This window comes from Watersipora subatra, chromosome 11, assembly GCF_963576615.1.
Source record: "Watersipora subatra chromosome 11, tzWatSuba1.1, whole genome shotgun sequence".
Lineage (NCBI taxonomy): Eukaryota > Metazoa > Bryozoa > Gymnolaemata > Cheilostomatida > Watersiporidae > Watersipora > Watersipora subatra.
Genome location: NC_088718.1, coordinates 31,912,158 through 31,934,396, shown reverse-complemented (window position 1 = coordinate 31,934,396; position 22,239 = coordinate 31,912,158). Strand labels below are relative to the sequence as shown.

The following is a 22,239-nucleotide window of genomic DNA, read 5'->3' as shown; positions in this document are numbered from 1 at the left end:
ATTAATTGGTCTTAATTTCATCAAATCGACCTTTTTGATGCAACCACATCTTTAATATGTTTATTTAGTTTGTCAGTCTGGTAAACTGAATGTCATTAGTTCAAGACTCATATTGGACTAGTTTGTATTTTCTAATTGTTTACTTGTGTAGAATTTTGTAATTGAGTGAATGTTTGTACATATAAAATAACGACTATTTACTGAAACAAACCCGTCTGCTATCATAAACTGAGTTAGGAAAGAGACATAAGTACTCTTCTAGATAAAGAGTAGTATTTTATCACTGATGTGACTCATCAAGTGATAGCTAAGCGTGTGTGTGTGTTTAGCTTGTCAATAACATACATTGTATTTTGGTAGAGCAGAGAAGAGTTATTATTCACATAGTTACATAGTTCGGATACTAAACATAAACGCTAGTGTTATGACTGAAACTTGGTTTCTGGTAAGTTTCTTGTGTTTTTCTAAAACTCACAGTCAGTTTTATTGATGCTTCTAAACCTAGAAGACTGGTACTAATCTTATGATATTAGTCACTTACACACATTTCTGATTGATTTAATTTGATATTTGTATTAGGCTATATAAGATATCGATTACCGACAAACAACTGCCACAGTTCAGAAGTGCATCTTTCTGCTTAAGTTCTATAAACTGTTATTAAAATTTTGTGCAGTTATAACGACAATTATGACAACACGACTAAAATTTATAGTGGTTTTACCAGCTATGAAGCACAATTATCTCAAGGATTAACTTTAAAAATCGTTTACAGATCATCAAAGTTTTCAGAGTTTCCTCAGCGTGTAACACGTTTTAAAAGAATCAATGTCTACTAAATAGCTGACTAAAATTCCTTGCCAAAATAAAGTTAATATTTCAGTTTTTATCTTAGAATTTAAATAGTTGTTTAATTAATAATCTTTTCTTCTATTGTTTTAGAAGCAAATGATGAAATTCTTGACTACCGGCCTTATTCTGCTAACGGCGTGTCCTTGTACAGACGCCTATATTCAAAATGTTGTTTGTAAGTATTGAACTGTATCTCCTAGGTTACCTAGCAATACTTTCTGTCATGGTTGCATATATTAATTTAGCAAAAGGGGAGGGAATGTTTATCAGCAAAAAGGTTTTAGTTATTCTAGTAAATGTAGCAAATATTTGATTTAACAAGTAGGGATCAGGGTTAGACGCAAAGCAAAGTAACAAAGAGTGCTAAAAGTGACTTGCTATCAGAAAGGCTTATTATAATTGACTACTAACTTGAGTATTTCTTCATTACAAGATAGAGAAGTGAGGAAGAGAGAAGCAGCTAAATAAATTTGCTGTCAATGGGATAGCTAAGAGAACAGGAAGTGAGAATTGAGAAAGGGAACGCTAATAGAAGAGTTCAAGATGGAGCATAGGATGGAGAAAAAAAATTAAGACAAGATGGAGAAAGATAAATATAACAATAAAAAGGAGAAAAGATTCTGTACGAGGCTGCAAGTGAGAAACAAAAGCAAATAGGGAAAGTCAGAGATAAAAAATAAAAAAGACCTGAAAGTTATGGGAGTGTGAGCAAAAACAAAGAGCAATGATTTCAATGACATCACATGAATGGAAAACTTAAAAGGAAACAATAATGACTTTATTAACTTTTGAAGCCATAATGTATCTGTATAAAAATGCAACACTGGATAGCCTTGGCAACAAAATACAATTGTCAAAAACAAAATCAGGAGTGTTCACTCCCTAAACAAAAATTGCTCTGTCACTTTGTTCCTACTTGATAATTTTTATCCAATTTCTAACATCTTACTTTATTACAGTTGAAGGGAAGTCTTATTCAGACTCATATAATGTGTGCTATAATGAAACTCATGATTACCTCTTTTCGATCAGACTTATCTGCTCCTCAACAGAGATTATACATATCAGCTCTATTGTGGTCACATCTGTCAGCACTGCATATCCCTATGACTGCTCAAACAGTAAGTTTACATTGTTTACATTGTAAGTACATGTATATATACATATATATATATATATATATATAAATTGTTTCCTCACCCCGGTTAACCCTTATGGGTGGTAGTTTCTGCTCTAACTCGGGTCTCCTACCAGAGACCTGGGAGTTTGAGCACTCGCCTCAATATCTTAGCTGTTCCCAATAGCGCACTTTTCTGCAACTCACCTGAGTTGAGTGCTGTTGGTATTTGGGCAAGGGTATAATATATATATTATATATATATATATGTACTATATATATGTATATATATACACACATATACATATACATTTGTATACATAGGTATATATATATATATATATATATATATATATATATATATATATATATATATATATATATATATTAGCTTTCGCTGGACTAGTAACACACATTTGGCAGTGATAAGGGATATCAGTAGCAGGGACTGGCCAAGACAGACTGAACCTCTCCCCTGTTGCATTGGCCGACCAGAAAAAAAGTTTGTAAAGCCCTGCTTTTGTGGCTGTGCGTGTCACATGTACAAGAGCAGGGAAATGTACACATCATGTACATGAAACATGTACTCATATAAATGTACATACACTATATATGTATTTCTCAAAGTTGGTAATGTGTATGTGTGATTTTCCAGCACTAGCTATTAAAATCTTGGAATTAAGATTTCACATTTTGATGGATTTGAACTTACAGAGGTCACTACTGCAAGTTTAAAATTCATGTGCTCTATCACTGAGCCATACAAGATGTAATGATCTAAGCTTTTATCATATACATGTACCATATAGCGTATGCACACGCTAATTATTTTAGCACTGCGCCCACGCGTTGCGATGCCCCTGTTAAGAAACATTTGTGGGCATAAGTACGAGTATATGCAACACGATGCTTCTGTGACTTTTTTCTTAAGGCTAACTTGTTCCGCTCCAAAAATATCAAAAATATATAACTCAAAAATAAATCAAAAATACTTTAACTCGAACTTAATTGATGTGTATTGATTAGCTACGTTGTTAAACATATATGCTGCTTGCCATGGCAACTTAAGTGCTATCGTTATAGTAAAAACTGATCCCAAATTGATAAATGACAAAAATTTAGTTAAAAGTTTGAAGATTACTAAAATACATACTAAAACTTTCTGAAAGTATGTGTTTAGTAAACTAAATTCATTTAAGTTAGCTTTGCCGTTTATATTACATGTCTGGCTCAAAGTTAAGAACTCTCTATATGGTACATTGTATTATTATATTATCTTGCAGACCATAACCACAAAATGCACTAAAATCATTGCAGGTACCTATAGTTACTAAGGTTAAAATAGCATTTTGTTATTATTTTTATGATTTTGATGATCTTTACCAGGAGGTGGTTGCATTAGATAGTAACTATGGGTTTCTATACCAAACTATGTACATCTATAGATTAGGATATTTTTGCATGCCAGCACTATTAATTCAATTACAGTAAACACTTTTCTCATGTTGTTTAGTTTGAAAGTTAGAATGGCAAATGTTGTTATATGTTAATTACTAATAGGTTTTCTGTCCAAAAACTTTTTATTTCACGAACAAAGCCAGGTAGTACAGCTAATATATTATATATATATATTACATATATATAATATATATATATATATATACTAGCTGTACAACTCAGCATTGCCCCATTAATACAAAAGTATTTGCACAGAAAATTGATTTGTATTTAACATATGACAACATTTGCCATTATAACTTTCAAACTAATTATCATGAGAAAAGTGTTTTGTGTAATTGAAATAATTTAGGAGAAAAAAAAGCATCTGTAAAAGTTTTCAAACTTTGTCATACAACTGTAACTTTCAAACTTTATATCAAAAAGAAAATCTTTTGTGCAGGTCAAATAAATTAATAAAGGAAAACAACCATAAAAGGGTTTAGATAAGAATGTGAAATAATTAGCAAGTAATAGCTAAATTAAATCATTTTTGCTAAAATATGATTTGGTAATGATACAATTAATACGAACTGAGAAAACAAAATAAAAATTAGGAATATGTTGAATTAATAATAACTATTCTTGCATAGAAGTCTATGTGTATAAAAAGGTTACTGTTCCACCAGAAGCTATCCATAAAAACTTTTAACACAACCATACTGGTACCTCTCGATGCTGGTACAAATGTAAAAATGAGATATCATACTGTCTTTGTCTTCTGAATCAAAGAGAGAATGTCGAAGCTCTTCCTATAATTGTCCGCAGGAGAAGAACTGGCCTTGACCCCGAATATAGTATTTGAACCTTACAAAAAAAATTATTAACAGAGACATCATAACAGGTGGCCGCAATGCTGAAATGAGTTGTGTGTGGATAGGTATATCAGTTTGCATCTTTACATATTGTATGGCTTAGTGGTAAAGCATTCAGATTTTAACCTTGTGGTAGCAATTTCCGTGAGTTCAAATCTATCATATTGCGGAATTTACTTTTCAAGATTTTAATAGCATTAGCTGGACCTACATACGACCAAATTTGAGGAATATATATATATATATATATATATATATATATATATATATATACATATATATATATATACATATATATATATATAAATATATACATATGCATGTTTATTTAAATACCAATCAATATTATTCCATTCTTCAAACATGTTTTAATGCCATTGTTTTTAGCAACTTCTCAATTTTGCTTTATTGCGGCAACATATCTGTAAAAAAATTCTCAATGAATGACCTTTATCTCTTTGATGCCCATATATGTAGATGTATAATATTTGGCGGTCTATATCTTTTGATGCAACGTTTTTACAGCACATACACAGTGCACTGCAAGCAGAAAAACAACTGATAAACTCATAAAGGGATGTGAAGGAAGAAAAGAAAGTTGTACCCTCTATTCATATGCACTATTTAGTGACTGCCCTAATTATAACATCAACAAAGTTTCTGTTCTTTTCCAGTGTATTTCAGGTATGCCATTGTTATTTGCTAAAGACCTTTGCTTGAATGTTATGTAGCTCTATTTCATAACCCTTTTGCTATGCTAAAGTTTTATTAAAAGTGGGGTTCAAATAGAGGGCGTCATTGTATTGTTCAAAAGTTTTCCTTAGATTTTTGATAAGATAAATATAACTCTGTCACGAGTGAGTTGAATGTCGCCTATATTTTTACTCTCCTTTGAGCAGAGTGGCATTAACTCCTTTAGATGTAAAAAACTGCTTTATTTTACCTCCAACTGGTTGTGAATTTTGTTAAAACAATGCATTGAAAAGTTGAGACATATCTCCACCAGTTAATATATTGCTTGCTATTAATTTAGCAAGCAATCATGTAATGCTCTTATAGTCTGAATTGAAGTTTGTTTGAACTTTCAATTTTTGATTTGATTATTTTAAAGTTAAGGCTTTTTATTTCATAGCTATTTTTTAAAATGTTGCATATAAACCCATTGCACTCATTGATATGTTTGCTGCAGTTTTCAGTCAAAACTAGCTTTTTATGTGCAATAGATGGTGAGCTATGAGTATCGACTTGTCAAACTCTGAGTTTTGATAACTGCAATCACTCTATCAAATATTATGTTATAAATCTGAAAATTTATAAGCTAACTAATAGTTATTCATCTAATACTCTCAATATATAGTCAAGATCAAGAGACATAAATAAACCATACTAACAATAAAAGCAGAAACAAAAATTAACATATTTAAAACAAAAATATTTGCATCACTTGCTTGGCCAGATGTGTTTGATTGTTGTTTTCATTTGGAATAATTTTCTCTTTTTGTGGCTACTCAATACCTTTCATGGTGTTTTCTGACCTCAACCCTTTTTCTGCACTGCTGTACTAGTCAATATTAGACCAAACCATTTTTTAACAGAACAAAACATCTTTGGGTCACTATTTAGGTGGAAATAATAGAAAACTTAACCGCATTTATGGCTTGTACGCTCAGCATACTAAACCCACGTTTTAGCCTCAAAATAGTAGCACATATTTCATCATCATTACCAAACCGTTTTTTCACACATGTCAAAATATCAAGACCACATTAAACAAAGAACCACTATTAACCTAATACAGTTATTAATTATTTCTATAGCAATGCTTTTAAAGTTTTAAAGAAAAAACTGCAATGCTTCGCAGTTAAAAAACAGGCTTTGATACAAGAGGCAACCACAAAAGGATTACTTGTTAAAGATGTGGCCGCTTCATTATAAGCACCATTTTGTAAAAACTTTTCCAATAATCCCTTGCTATTATGGATTCATATAAATCACATATTTTCAATGTGGTGGTCAAAAAGAGTGGCATTCAATTAAAGGGTGCCACTCTATTTTTCAACCCTTCTATAGTGGAGGTCAAATAGATGTGCCGTTTCAATAAAGGGGGTGTTCAAAAAGAGGTTTTACTGTATGTGTTAAATGCACCAATCTCTTAAGTGTCTTCTTTAATAGAAATTACAGAGTATTAAAAAGTACTGTAGAATGGAGTATACAACATACCATGTAGGTAGAGCATATGGCTACATAACGTAAAGTTTGCTATAGCATATAGTGTATACGCTAAAGAAGTGTACTATGAAATATAGCATTGAGAGAAGTACACCATAGGATACAGTATACTATTGAACAACTGTTAACAGTTGTTAACAGTTGTTAACAACTGTTAACAACTGTTAACAGTTGTTAACAACTGTTAACAACTGTTAACAACTGTTAACAACTGTTAACAGTTGTTAACAGTTGTTAACAACTGTTAACAACTGTTAAATGACAGAAGAAACAATTAAACTTTAGAAACTCTCATCAATTTTACTGAGTTAGTTTTACTGAAAGAGCTCAGTCTGTCCCTTTTCACGCTAACATAAATTTCTTATTTCTACTAGTTTCTCCGCTACAGAAAACCATTCTATGAAATAAAAATGGATTACGCTCATCAACAAAGCTTCTCTAGGAAAAACACATGTACCACTTATCTTTCCTTACTTGTGACACTTTCATCCTGTCTTGTAATCATTTATCAGATGGCCTCATTTGCATCAACAGGATATGACAGTTTATTTCTTCATCCGACTTTGTTGTGTTGATGTTATTGTTTCAAGTGTTGTTTCAGGGTTTTCACTGTTGAAGTGTTTTCATCAGAGTAATCAGTGATTAACGGCGAAGGCGATTTATTGCATGCTTACTGAAAGATTTTAAGGATATTACAATCAGTTTATATGACGCATGATAGTAAATGATAAGGGAGTTGTTATTAAACTATGTTGACACTTTAGAAACTCCTCCCACATGATAAATAATTTGTTAAGCGCTGTGATTCATATACTATTATATAGCAAACACCTTAAAAGTCATGCTACAAAAGTTAAAAGGATACTGTATTGTGCATTGCAAGGTCAGAAGTTATGTGTATGTATCAAGGTTTGACGACTTTCAGATATGCATTAAATTTTACCAGCTTTTCTCAGCAAAATTGTGAATGATCAATTGAACCTATTTTATTATGTGTGTCTAAAAGAGTTTTCTACATGCTTAAAAAAGAATGCTACAGCAATAAAAAACAACTATTGGGCACAGAAATGTTTGATGTTATGTTTGTAAGCTTACATAATTTACTGTAATACAATTAATGTGAATTAAGTTTATATGAGATTACATAATATGTTGTAAAATAGAATATTACATCAAATAGGATAATATGGTATGATACAATTTAATGAAGCCTAAAATGATATTTTAGCAAGCAACAACATATAAAAAATATAATGACCCATTGCACATGAATAGAAAATTACGTACTCTAATATAATTTATTTTAATACAATATAAGTTACCAAAATATAATAGAGCCTAATATAACATAATAACATAGGATATCATATAACACAAGGTATAAAGATGTCATCGTTTTAGAAACAATCTGTTTAAACAATCGATCTATATAAATCAATAATTATCTATATAATCGAATCTAACATAAAATATTATATTATAATAGGATATAATATTTAAAACTGTCAATGTTTTAGAATCATCCGTCAAAGAAATGTGTGGTTTAGATTTAGATGGTAAAGAGATTAGCTACACACTCCCTGTATACTTCACAACACCTGACTTCACTGATCTCTTTGGACATTATGATTCAAGCTATTTCTGTCAATGTAAGGTGGAGTCCTCAGCTGATGTGAAGGTTCTTTATAAAGACATAGAGCCTCATGGTGACTGCCTCGAGTTTGGAAGTAAGTAAAATTAATGGTTGCATAAATTCTGAAACGCTATCCGATATGCTAATAATTGTTATAGTAACATAACAATTATTGCATAAATTTTATAAAACTATATGTCGATAATTGAACTAACAATTTTTTAACGTAAGATTAGTAAACAATACTTTAGTCTGCATGTTGTGGTAATAGAATGTAAATGTTGCCACAATGCATATATTAGCACAAATTTATTTAAGCAAAAATGTAAAGTGATAAAATTTTCATGCTAACATGATATTAATAGACATGAAAAATATACATTAAAAAAACCACTATGTTAACATGAATAAACTTTATTTCAATGGAAGCGGAAAACCTGTTTCTTAGTCCCAACCTAATCATGTAATACAGTATATTATACATTATATACCTACAGTATATCATGCATTATATACCTACAGCATATCATACATTATATACCTACAGTATATCATACATTATATACCTACAGTATATCATACATTATATACCTACAGTATATCATACATTATGTACCTAAAGTTACTGTATATTATGCATTATGTATGAAAACTATTAGAAAAGAGATGGTAACTTTTTTATTACTATCATTTTATGATAGCAATTGATTCTCTCATAAAGATAGATATAGCATGAGATGATGCTTCTTCAATTTAAATATCTTTTCAAATAAAGAATTTAGTTTTCCAATTTTCCCACAAAGAGTGGCAGCAGACAGTTCGGTGACATCCCTTTACTTTTTTGTAGAATTTGCTCTTTTTCATCTTTTTTTACTGATGGAACTCATTAGACATCTGGTTAATCATGCTCAAGTTAAATATATATATTTATATATCTACATATATAAATGTATATATATATATATCCATTGTATATATATTTATATATACACTGTTACATGTGTTCACACTGTATATATGAATTTATATATATGTTTTGTAAAAAAAATTTCAATTACACACACTAAATGACGCGTTAATTAAAACTTTATTAATCTTATTACCTCTATACAACACGATGCTTTTTCGTGTTTTATGTACTTAGTTTCTGGTTTTTTTTAAGGTTCGATTGCTAAATCGCAGGCAAAGCTTTTCTTGCTGACAATCGTATTATCTCGAGTAGGAATAGCCTCTACATTCTTTCTCCGTTTGGTCAGACATGCAAAGACAATCAATTTGCATTTGTACCACTTTTATGCATAAATTGTTATTATTAGTCCAACATATTCAGGATTTTTTTAGTTCGTAATAATTGTATCATCACTAAATCATATTTTATTGTAGTTGTAGCAAAACAGACTTAGTTTAGCTGTTACTAGCTAATTATTACACATTTACATTTAAACACTTTTGCAGTTGTTTCATGTATTTTGTTTCTTAATATATTTTATCTGCACACAAAAATTTCTCATGATATGAAGTTTAAAAGTAGCTGTTGTTGAACAAAGTTTGAAAACCTTACAGTTGTTTTATTTTTCTCTTAATTTATTTCAACTACACAATACACTTTTCTCATAAATTTTTTATGTGAAGTTTGAAAGTTAAAATGCTAACAGTTGTTTTATGTAAAACAACAATAAATTTTCTGTTCAAAGACTTTTATTACCAAAACCATGCTGAGCATTCAACTCGTAAAAATATATACGATAATTATATGTATTAGTATACATAATATTGATATCTATTAACATTAGCATACATTAATACACTTATTTATTTATATGAATGTATAAACTATACATATTATATCTAAAAATACCCCTCTCATACAGCCCATGACCAAAGTGATAATGGAAAAAGAAAGGGTACAGCCGGTTGAGAAATGCAATATTAGCAGTCAAATGGCACTGCAGCGCAATAGGAGAACTGCAATGGCAGCTGCAATGGTAGCTGTAATGTACTGGGTGTTATTATGTACAACAAACAGTAATAATGAAAGGAAAAGATTTTATGTTTATATCTCTTCCTTGCAACAGGATAAAAGCAATATTAGAAGTAAAATGGCAAGCTGCTGTGTAATATACACAAGCTGGGGGCTGTATATCATTGGTCATAGCAACCGATATCAAGAAGTTGTGATATTTATCTAGATTTCTGTATTTATACCTAAAAATTATGCTGAATTTAAAAATCTAACAGAGTTTAGCTGGTTGTCATAGAAATAGATGTATATCTATAGGAAAATGTAGGCCTATTACTTAATTTTGCAGATATTAAAAATGGCTTGGCAGTTCCGCGATATTGGGCACAGCCGTAATATCATCAACAAAATCTTTAGTAAAATAATAGCAGTAACATATTGCACACCATCAGTCACTATATACTTCAATCATGCAAATTCAAATAATTATTTTTATAACTAAATCTTATAAAATCGAATAATTATTCTTACAGTTAAATATATTAATAATCTTATAGGTAATATTGTAAAAATCGCTAAAAAATATTATCGCCATTCCCTTTACTTTCACTGCTTTGGACATCAGGTGGAATACCAAAGTATTCATTATAAGTGTCCTAAATGTTAGGGTCCAGCAAAATCGGCAAAAAACCGATTGCTTTTCAGTACTTCAACATTAATTACATAAACCTTCGGCAATTGTACAATGCCATAGACTGTTGAAATGTGCACACTTTTTTCGTGAAATGCGCACGACTTGATTGTTCTACTCTCTGTCGCACCACCTTATCGGCGTTTCGTTGCCCGGTCTTAATTTTGATTAAAATAGGCTTGGCAAATTTTTATTTTGGTTTGAGGCCAAATTAATCTGTCTATTCATGTATAATCTGATCAGATGGGTTAGTTTTAAGGTATTGCAGAAGCCTTTCAAAGTCTTGGTAACATATTTAAATAGGTTTATATGCGTTTTGTATTATTATTATACTTAAACGACTCTACACAAAAATGGTAAAATTTGTTGAAGAGATTTTGGTACAAGGGTTTGGTCACGGCCGTTAACAGATAAATTTTCGGGAGTTGTGTGCACATATACATTTATCAAAAATCTCCCAAACAAATATATGTATAACATATATAGACAATTCACGTCTAAGAATCTAAGAATAGAAAACAAACTTTTGTACCAGATTTGAACTCACAAAGACTGCAGCTGCATGTTTATTAATATACAAGCACACCTAACCACAAGGCTACACCATTCTTACCATTTCCATTGCTTTTACTCTACACTGTATACCCTCTCCGCAAAGGCAAACACTCAATTATTAGTTAAACAGCGCGCTGCCCTCGATTGATGATGCTCTGTTATGAGATATTTTGCTTTACTGTATTGAACACGATGTTTTTTTGGTTCTCCCCATATGCCGAAGATTTTTTTTCAAGTTCTTTTCCATACGATATCAGCAAAGGATTTTCAAGAAACTGAAAATTAGCAGTACAGTTGATACAATAAAAAAATTGTGATGCTGTTCGCCAAAATTTCTTCTACAATGCCTGAAAGAGATATACATTGCTTGCTATCTTGGCTCAACGTTGTTCGAATAATCTCTGGTAAAAATCAATTTGAAAGCAGATGAGTGATGAAATTTTAGTTGCGAGCTTCAGTTTATTTAGTAAAATGCATACTAAAACGTAGTTTTAAGTATGTTTTTAGTAATGCAGTGGCTATAGTGAGAAATACTTTGCTGGCTACATTTTAGGAAATAAACTAATTATTCATTTTAGTAATCTTCACTAGCAGTAGTTGCATGTATATCTGTATTTAGTCGTTCACTATTATCTTCCTTGTGTATTAAATAACATCTTACCACAACTTATATAATTGCAATCACGAGTTATGGACATTAACTTATGTAATACTTGTTGTTTTCATGGTTCAACCATATAAAAAGCTAACACTTTTTTCTGTTATGGCAAGAGTATCTCTTGGCTGCGATTGTCCAGTTATATGTAAATACTAGCTGTGCCACTCGACGTTGCCCGTGTAATAAAAGAGTCTTTGGACAGAGAATTGATTTGTATTTAACATATAACAACATTTGCCATTCTAACTTTCAAACTACATATCATGAGAAAAGTTTTTTGTCTTATAAACATTGAGAAGTAGTGAGAGTTTTTGCTATTAGCCAGTTTAATAATGTGAGCAAACAGCTTCTCATGACATTATGCTATGACCCGTGTCATATGCAAAGCAGTTAGATATTTGCTCTCGCATAATGACTTATACTGGGAAGCTAGCAATTCGATTTTTGTAGTCTAGTGGGCAAGGCAGCAGACTGGAAAATGGCTGGATCCGAGATCGAATCTTCTTCGATACGGAATATATATTCCAAGATTTTAAGAATTATATTCGGACAACAGTTACTGACATACAATGACATACTTTTAGAAATATATATATATAGATATGTATACTAAAGTACTCTACGCTCATGCAGAATTATTTTTGAGCCTAAAAAGGAGAATTAGCCAGTGTGCAGTGTAAGCTAAATTTACAGTCGGCTAAATTTATTAAAGTTAAACTCAGTTGGTTTATTCAGGTATTCAGATGAGTACTCTCCGCGGAACGTACTGCACGTAATGTTACAATTGCTTGCAGATCATAACCAATAAATACATTAAAGTTACTGTAAGTTACTATAGCTACATGTACTAAAGTTAAAATTTTGTTCTGTTACTGATTTTCAATATGTACGGTACATATATAAAGACATGATGATTTTCCCAAGGGGGTGCTTGCATTATATAATTACTAATGGTTTCTATACCACTCTATATGGTATTTTTGCTACAACATGGAAACAAATTAAAATCCTATTAGAGTATGCCAAATAATTTTGCGTCGTCGGAAAACAGATTTTATTTAGCCATTACTCACTCATTATTTTGTCGTTACATTTAAACACCTTTACTTCTGTTTCATCTTTTCTCCTAATATATTTCAACAAAACACCTTTGTCGTTATATGAAGTTTAAAAGTTGCAGTGATTTGCAAAAGTCTAAAAAACCATTAAAGTTGTTTCATTATTTTGTTCTTAATTTATTGAAACTGCCCAAAACACTTTAATCATGATATGAAAATTGAAATTTGAATAGTAACTGTTGTTATATGTTAATCGAAAATAGATTTTCTGTGCAAAGCTTGGGCGACACCAAGCATTCACCTTGTATACATATACAAAACCTGTCAAAATATCAGCTAATCAATTTCAATAAGTTTTTTGTTTTAACATTGCTTAGGGAACAACTCCTGAACTCATAAACATGTCTGACATGGTAGGTATAATAAAGCTGTTGAATTAATTTCAGCTGATTTGAGTACGTCTTGCAAATCTTCTACACCAGCAACCTCGTACAGCTTTTCATCCCAGTTCGCTTGGATTTTTAAGACGGGTAGCAACAATACAAAAAAAAGAGCGTGGTTCAAGATCTCGAACGGTAGGTATCAAATTTTTGTTGCTATAGAACACGAGATACCAATCAGATCATCTGATTCCAGGTCATACCTGTTAGTAAAGCAGTGACTTTTTTACGCTCTTTGACAATGTACTTAACTAATTTTACTTGGAATAGATTACCTCCATGGAACATCTTTGTTGAGAAGATTTTGTATTTATCATGAATGTTAAAAATTTCAATTTAACTCTGACCATCAATTTGATAAATTTGATTTTAATTTAAACCTCACACATAAAACTTATTTTTTATTAAATTTCAAATTTTACCTGAAAGTTACGAGAATTGTAAATGAAATGACTAAAAAGGTTGAAAGCCACACAAGTTCTGTTCAGTGGTTTGTCACTTTGCACACATATTTTAGTCTAGAGATGATTACCATGAACAATTTATAAAACTTGTGTACATGTTGTTAAATAAGAGGCTAAACCCCTTCACTACACGAGTTTCAGACTAGTTCACAATAAAATTTAATAAATTAAAATTTGCATTTATGAAAGCCTTAGGCAAATATTTATAATGAAAACCAAACATATATAATGAAAGCACAAATCTTTATAATGAAAGCACAAAGGTTTTTCTGTTTGTTTTTTGTGCGTTTCTCTTATTTATACATTGTTGATAGAGTGGCTATCCCACTTTTTGCCAAGTTACAGATCGGTCTTTTATTGTTTAAGTACCGGTAAATCCGGAGTGCATTGTCATTTTAGTCAAGCTGCTTCGTTGAGCTGGCCCTCTGACAGACCAGCTTGCTTCCAACACTCGCCTTTTCAGGGGCATCATTGTCAAATTGGAATTCCAGTAAAAAAGCTAGCTGGGCCCATGCCATATGTTGCCAGGCTTCATAATCTAAGCAACTTATTTCTTGACACACCAACTCAGGATTAGCTAGGTTACCGTTGCAACTGGTCTTTAGATCTTTTACAGCTGTGCAGGTTCCGGCATTTTTGTCTTGGCAAAACTTCTGGACCTTTTTTGCTTTGTTTTAACTTTTGGCTGGCCTGCTAGCACTTCATACAGCTGGTTGGTGTTCTAGATGCAAGGCAGTTTTTGGGGTCGGGCCTGAGCACTGCAGTTATTGGAGGTAGCTTCTTAAGTTCGATCTTCACTCATGGTAGCTGAAACCCTGCTATCTTCTTCAGAGCCAGCTCTCTTTCCTTAGTGTAAATATGTATTTTGGTGTTGTAAAGGAAAGTTAGATCCTGGCTCATTTGCTACTTAACTACGGTTGAAAACTATAGTCTTTACATACTTTTACCTACTCTAAATGCGTCTACAGGAATATTTGCTCTCCTCTTTAATATGAGATATATGTTTATAAAAATACTGTCATAACCATATGACCAGATACAGGTCTGGCTACTTTCTACTTAACAGAGTTTGAGGCCGGGGTACAACGCTCCTAGTGACTCTGTTGCAACTTATGTTTGGTCAAAAGCGAGAGATCGCTGGAGTTGACAATCATCTGTGAGTCCTACTTTTTTAGGTTGAGAACATGCCTCACTCAAACAGGTCCGCTAAGTAAATGACCTCCCTGTACCCACAAATACTTTACCAAACATTGTTCTCCTACAGGGTCTCGGCAAGCTAATTTGTGTTATCTAGAAATATTTGCTAGTTGCTACAGGTGAATCTTACTTTTTAGCTGGCGAAAGTGTTTTTCAACTGGTCTATTGCTCTTTTTATCTTAGGAAAAGTACTTTAAATGGGGATCTCATCTATTGTTTATGGCAAATAGGCGACTGGGTCTGTACGTTGGTAAATCAACACAGCTTTTAGCTATTCTGTTTTACTATTTAGCTATTGGTCGGTCGCAGTAGAGACACAAGTCTTAGCTAGTTAGAGTTTCTTTTCACCTTTCACAACAAAAATGGCACAGAAGAATGGCAGCACTTTTGACATGAGAGCTAGGATAGATTTTTCTTTTATCCAAATTCTCCCATTGTATAACTCCTAAAATGCTGGCTCTGTAAAAAAGTTGGGTATTTCTCTTCTGAACTATTAGCCATTGTAGGCTACTGCATTTTTGTTTTCCAGATTTTTGTCTGGTTCTGTGATACTCAACAACTGTCTCCACCTTCCATCATCTCAGGTTCCAGTTTCTGTAGCAAAGTGTTTAAAGACGTTTGACTCAATTTCAAATGAACTAAAAGTAAAAGTAAGTGTGAGTGCTTGTTTTCCAATATTCAGAGGTCGACTACACTCTTCTTAAGCAATGCAGATTATTTTGTTGGATAAATCCACCACTTTTTTGCATAGGTTTTTTTCAGCATACCTAATCGCCGAACTGGCCTGATTTTTATCTAATCTGGGATTGTTTCAAATGTACGCCAAAGCCAGGCTTGGTGTCATGGTCCGTGGTAAAAAATCAAGCCATTCAGCCTTTGCATTGTTCATTCTGTCCATTTCTTTACTGACCCCAGTTGTCAAAGTTGTCTGTCCTCCTGCCTCCGTTGTAGGATGTTTGGGGTTTTTATTATTTCTGTGTTTTTCTTGGGAATTAATTGTAGCCAGATTTCTTCAGTCTGGGTTGCACTTTTTCGATTTGAGAAGGCCTGACTCCCTCAATTTTAACTTTTTTTAAGCAAACATGGTACGCCTCCAGCCAGACCTTGCTTTATATTGAGAATTGCTTTTGCGTTTTTACAAGATAATGTAGGTGTGGTTTCGCAAACTCAGCAGAGAAAATGTCGCATTCAAGTTAGCTCTTGAACCTGATTTTTCTACAAGCCTCAGTACATTTGTCATCTTCTTGATCGCCGAGTGAGGTGTGCCAAGGTATGCAATCATAAGCTGTGAGGCGAGCAAGTTCTACTCTCTTTGACTTTAGGTCAACTACAAGAGTTCAGGGAATTGCTCAGTCAAACATGTAGGTTACTTTTTTGACCATCACATTGGCCTGCAGATGGTAGAAGGTGATGTATTACTTGTTTGCCATTCATAGTTGGGAGAGCAAAATAATCCGCTAGCTTCCAAACTGAATTTTTTTGTCAGTGTGGGTCGGTTCGGGTATGATCAGCACACCCTTCCATCCACTAATTTTGGCACATTTTGCATCGTGGCTTCTGGTATGATCAGCATATCCTGTAGTTTTATGAAATGGTTAGATGAATGCCCGGCATTGCCAGAGTATCACAACTCAGCTTATGAACAATGAGAATTAATATAGTTGCCTGCCACTCGCTATTAGCCTGGCACATTGCCGATGGATAACTAGAGTAAGCTTACTAATAAGAGCTACCGCTCTCCACGCACCCCATGACGTTACGCTATCGCTCTGTGTCGTAACGGAGAGCGGTAGCATATTTGCTCTCATATAGTAACATATATGGCCTAGTTAGTCCATCAAGCTAGTGTTGCTAAACTGGTAAGGCATTGGACTGGTGAATGGGAAGATCTGAAATCAAGCCTTTTGGAATGCGGATTCTTTATTCCAGGATTTTATTAGCTAAAGCTAGACATTTACAATGATGCACAAACCAACATTAAAAAATGTATATATAAATTTGAAAGTACCAGCGCTCACATGTTACCTCTCTGGCAGCAACAAGTGGAATCACTAATTAGGCCCTTACTTTGACGTGCCATGACCAGACAGAGAGCATACAGTTTGTTTTCTTGGTAGCTATTCTGGTTCTACTGTGCTTAGGATACTAAGCTTGGCTCTATGGTTCTTAGTGTTTTGGCTTAACAGTTTCCTAACTTGACACTTAACAACTCTTCACTACCTGCCTAGTGGTTTCTATCAGATTGTGTCAGGCCCGTAATAGTTGGAAGCGGCTAGATGTTTTTCTCACCCCAAAAGTAAGCCACAGCGTGTGTATGCAGCATATCAGACTACGTTACCTTGACTCTGAGAGATCCTATGCTTCTAAGAGTGGGCTCTACATCTTGTGCAGCATTTTGAGTTTTTGGCTTTCCAAATCATGTGCTGCATTTTAGAGTTGCTGCTGACCACTTCATTTGTAACAGCCGCAGGTCTAATGTATAAAATGTCCTCATGTATAATGTGAACAAGGCTTGTATCGATAGGTATAAAAAATGTCATCTGTGTATGCAATTAAATGACATTGCTGAGAAAAGAATAATTTAAAAAAAATTCTATGGTTTTTTTAACTGCTATAAAAGACTTGCAGAATTTTTGTGCTAAATCTGAAGATGTTTCTATGCTTTTATAAAAAGTGTTTGCATTCAAATACGATTTATCTTATTATATATTCAGCAACTGATTTCATTACAGGCTCAAAAAGCGAACTGAAGATAATATGTAGTCCACCCTCATGGACAGCAGCTGCAGGTGTGTGTGCAACAGCAATGTTATAAGATCTTCTCAAACTGTCTATTCTTCGTTGATCCTAGCTTCAAAAATACTTGAACCTGCGCCAATAATTCAGTCAACTACAAAATATGTGTACATCTCATTGATGAAATAAAATGATGGATTAAATACTTCAAATTTAAAGTTACTCAACAAGACCATTTTTTGTTCTGGAAATTGTAATGTAAAACTAGATGAAATAGAAAAAAAGCATTCATGTGAATCTAGTTGAAATTTGTATGTGTGTCATCATTTGTTGTTACAGTGACTGGAGGAATGGTTGCAGCAGGAGGGATCATTGTGATATTAGTTGTCATCGGACTTGTCTTCTTAACGTAAGTTAAATATTATGTTCGCTTACTCGCTCACCCTTGTACATCTATACGTGTATCTGCTTTGTTTTCAGTCAAGTTTACCCTTATGCAATTGTAGGTAACTTACATCATACCAAGCATGCCATTATATGACTGTTTTCATTTTTACTCTATTAAGCACAATCTTATAACAATGTGTAACTTTGGCTTTAGACCAAACATGCCCTTGGCCAAGTATATTTAAGATGTCTGCCTACTGTTCTTTAAATTTTCCCCTATACTAAAATGCTCGTTTTGATTAAAATACCTTTGTTCATCTTTAAGCTAATCACTCTTTTGTACAGTTCAAAAATATCTCTGTCTACACTCTCTATAGTACATTGTATATCTCTGTGATATACTCTCTGTCTGGCATGTTCATGATTTGTTAGATTAAATTTTTCTTCTCCAGACTTAGAGATAAACACATGAACTTTGACCTTTACCGAGCAAATTATTATAGAAGTGATAGTATTTTAAGAAAAAATACGTATGTAGAGTTAAGTTGTGAATTTGTGTACAACTGGGTCTTTATCATTTTGTGTGTGCGTATGCTCTCATGCCATAATGCTTTTATGAGCTTAAGTGCATTTGTGCTTATGCGCTCACATGCTGGTGTGCTTATTAGCTTAATGATCTAATAAGATTATACGCTTATTTCTTTTTGCGCTTATGTGCTTATGTACACACATATGCGCTCATGCGCTTATGAGTTTATAGGCTTAGGTTTGGGCGATTGTGTGCTTTAACTGTAAATAGATGATCTATAGCCTTGAATATGTATTGTGCTATGTGCATGTGAAAGTGTAGGTTTCAGGCTTAACTGGATTGTCAGTAACTTTGATGAATATTAATGTCATGATCTGCTTATATGTAGAAGAAGCCTGAAGGCTCAACAACGCAACACGTCAATTCCTATTATGGTTGGTACTGATACGATACCCCTTCAATACACCCCTACTCCTGTCCAAGGTATGAGTTTGCTTTGAGACCTCGGATTGTTTAAGGTTTTATTATCCAATTAAAAAAGCTATTTTGTTTGCCATCATTTTTTGCTATTTCATATAAAAATTTTCATCATACTAGATACCACATTTTTTATTTAAAAAATCGATTTTTTTTAACAAATTTTAACAGGAAAATATTTCATAAAACATTCAGGCATTCTAAAGATCCCATATTGAGAAATCCTAATTAAAATATACATTGTAAAAGTATAATTGTTTGAATAAAACTATATAAAATATAAATAAATAAAATAAAACTATATATACATATATATACGTTTATTTATTTTCATTTAACATACAGAATAGTTACCATTCTCACTTTCAGACTGCTTTTCATGAGAAAGGGTTTTATGCAATTGAAATAAATTTGGAAAATGAGTAAAACAACTTTAAAAGTGTGTAAATGTGTTACGGTAGCTATATACAGTAAATGTAATTTATTTACTGGTTTTGATCTGCTAGAAAATGAAAAAATGCAATGTACTTTGTGCAGTATGTATTTTATGACATTTTTACCTTTGAGACAGATGTATAACATACACTGTATAACATAAGCACTGAATTTAACCTAAATGACATTAGCTTACTAAACAGATAAATAAAGTTAAGTTTTAGCATGTATTTTGCTAAACTAAACTTCAGCTTTGTAGTAGGCCAAAGATTTATTGCTTAACTGTTTTTGAAATCGTTTTTGCTGTAGTTTACTATAAATAACGCTGAACTGAACTAGAGAGTGAAATTTGTATCTATTTCAGGCGCTGTAAGATGAATTTTGATGAATAGCATATTAGCATTTTTGTTATTTCAACATAATCAACACAGCGACTGCCAAATTTTTATTTTGAGAAAAATTTTGTTAGTGTCGTATCGCGAAAAAAATTAAAAAATTTTTTTTCTCAAATGGCTAAAACAACAAAGCATCATGTTCTACATCAAAAGGTGAAAAAATCAAATGGAAAAGGGATCGGAGCGTAAATGTGCACATTTAGCTTGTGCAATGACAAAAAGAAAATACAAAGTATAGCGTGAGCAATGAGGGCGATAAAAATGGCTTAGCCTTGTGGTTACATTAATTTTATTGCCATAAACGGTCAGACGAACTACCGACAAGCAACAGATGAATGACAGACAAATGACAGACTGTTGACAGACAACAGACATATTACAGACAGATGACAAGCAAACGACAGACAGATGACAAACAATTGACATATGGCAGGCAGACAGATAACAGACAGACAGATGACAAACAAACACTGAGATTTATGTTTATAGATGTAAACTAGCTGTATGTCCAGCGTTGCAGGGGTAATAAAAACAGCTTACAATAGTGGCAGGTACTTTTGTTGCCATTGGCTATGTTGACTAATTAGCCAATGGCAAAGTTAGCAAATTGGCTAATTTGAGTAACATAAGCTAGTAAATTTGCTGACTAACTAAGATTAAGAGCCAGTTTGCATGATTTTGCAACTTTGACTCTGGACCTTAATTAATGTATCCACCAATATCAAAAATCAGTGTTTAAAACTTGTGCAACAGTGTTTTTTCTTTAAAAAAATCTTTTTGAAAATCATTTTAAAAATGTCGTTGAAGTAGGCAATGTTTTACAAAAAGCATCGCCCATCAAGCCAATGTAACATCTAATAATAAAATGGAGACATTTGTAGGTTCGACCAAAAAATATTTTAAAAGAAGATACATCGAACTCATAAAACATTTTAAAACACTTTTAGAAAAGTAATATATACTGTATATATACATGTATATATTTGACAGCAACTCAATTGCATGGAACTATTAGTGGTAATGATTTTAACCTGGGGTTTTTAATAAACTTTATACACAGCTTTGATTGACTCAATTATTGAGCACTTTACTTTACAGTCTAAACCACATATACTATATATAAAATATATAGTCTACCAAGTATATATAGATATATGAGCACATGCATTTATACTTTTCCGAGCAATGGCTAAATATATACATGTTTATATGTATATATATATATTGCTTAGAAAAGTATACACGCTTAAACATATATGCATATATATATATATATATATATATATATATATATATATATATATATATATATATATATATGTATATGTATATATATATATCTACACATATATATATGTATAGATATATATATGCATATATATATATATATATATATATATATATATATATGTAAATAGAAAGAGAGGGAGAGAAAGGGAGAAAGGGGAGAGAGAGGGGGAGAAAAAGAGAGAGAAGGATAGAGAAGAAAGAGAGGGAGAGAGAGAAGGTGAGAGAAAGGGGAAGAGAAAGGGGGAGAAAAAAGGAGAGAGAGGGAGAGAGAGAGGGATAGAGAGGGAAAGAGAGAGGGAGAGGGGCGGAGAGCAGGGAAGAGAGAGGGAGACAGATGGGGAAAGAGGGGGAAAGAGAGGGAAAGAGGGGGAGAGAGGGGGACAGAGGGAAAGAGAGATATCTACAATTTATATCACTAAATTAAAGAACTGATAAGCAGCTATTTGTAGTCACTAATAAAGATGTTAATTTTACAGGCCAGACAAGTGTTTCTACTCCTGATATCAGCAGTGAAGAAGAGAACCCAAATAACAACAGACAAGGTGAAACAAATCAGTTGGTAGACACCTAGTTAATTAGCAGATAAATCCAATTAAAAGCAAATTGGTTTATAGCTTCTTCCGACGGCTGGTTCAACATATTCACATAAGAGGCAGCATTCCTGTTCCTATTACAGCAGCATCATCTTTAATTGTTGCTCAACGGCATGGCAGCTAGTTGCTGACATCAACTAACACTGCAATAAGAGATTATATCCAAATATTATTAAAAACTTATTATTCTCAATAAAACTATAATATTCAAGGTAATCACTATGGCATCCA

The 22,239-nt window shown here is 32.6% G+C and overlaps 1 protein-coding gene across 1 annotated transcript; it reads left to right on the top strand.

Moving 5' to 3' along the window:
• Positions 1 to 959: 959 nt before the first annotated feature.
• LOC137408797 (uncharacterized) lies at positions 960 to 22,152 on the top strand. Its single transcript, XM_068095385.1, has 9 exons — positions 960 to 1,027; positions 1,812 to 1,973; positions 4,807 to 4,965; positions 8,028 to 8,237; positions 13,512 to 13,640; positions 17,899 to 17,955; positions 18,242 to 18,311; positions 19,207 to 19,301; positions 21,892 to 22,152. Exons 4-9 carry the CDS (start codon positions 8,045 to 8,047, stop codon positions 21,984 to 21,986), a joined length of 639 nt encoding a protein of 212 aa, XP_067951486.1. The 5' UTR covers positions 960 to 1,027; positions 1,812 to 1,973; positions 4,807 to 4,965; positions 8,028 to 8,044; the 3' UTR covers positions 21,987 to 22,152.
• The last annotated feature ends 87 nt before the right edge of the window (positions 22,153 to 22,239 follow it).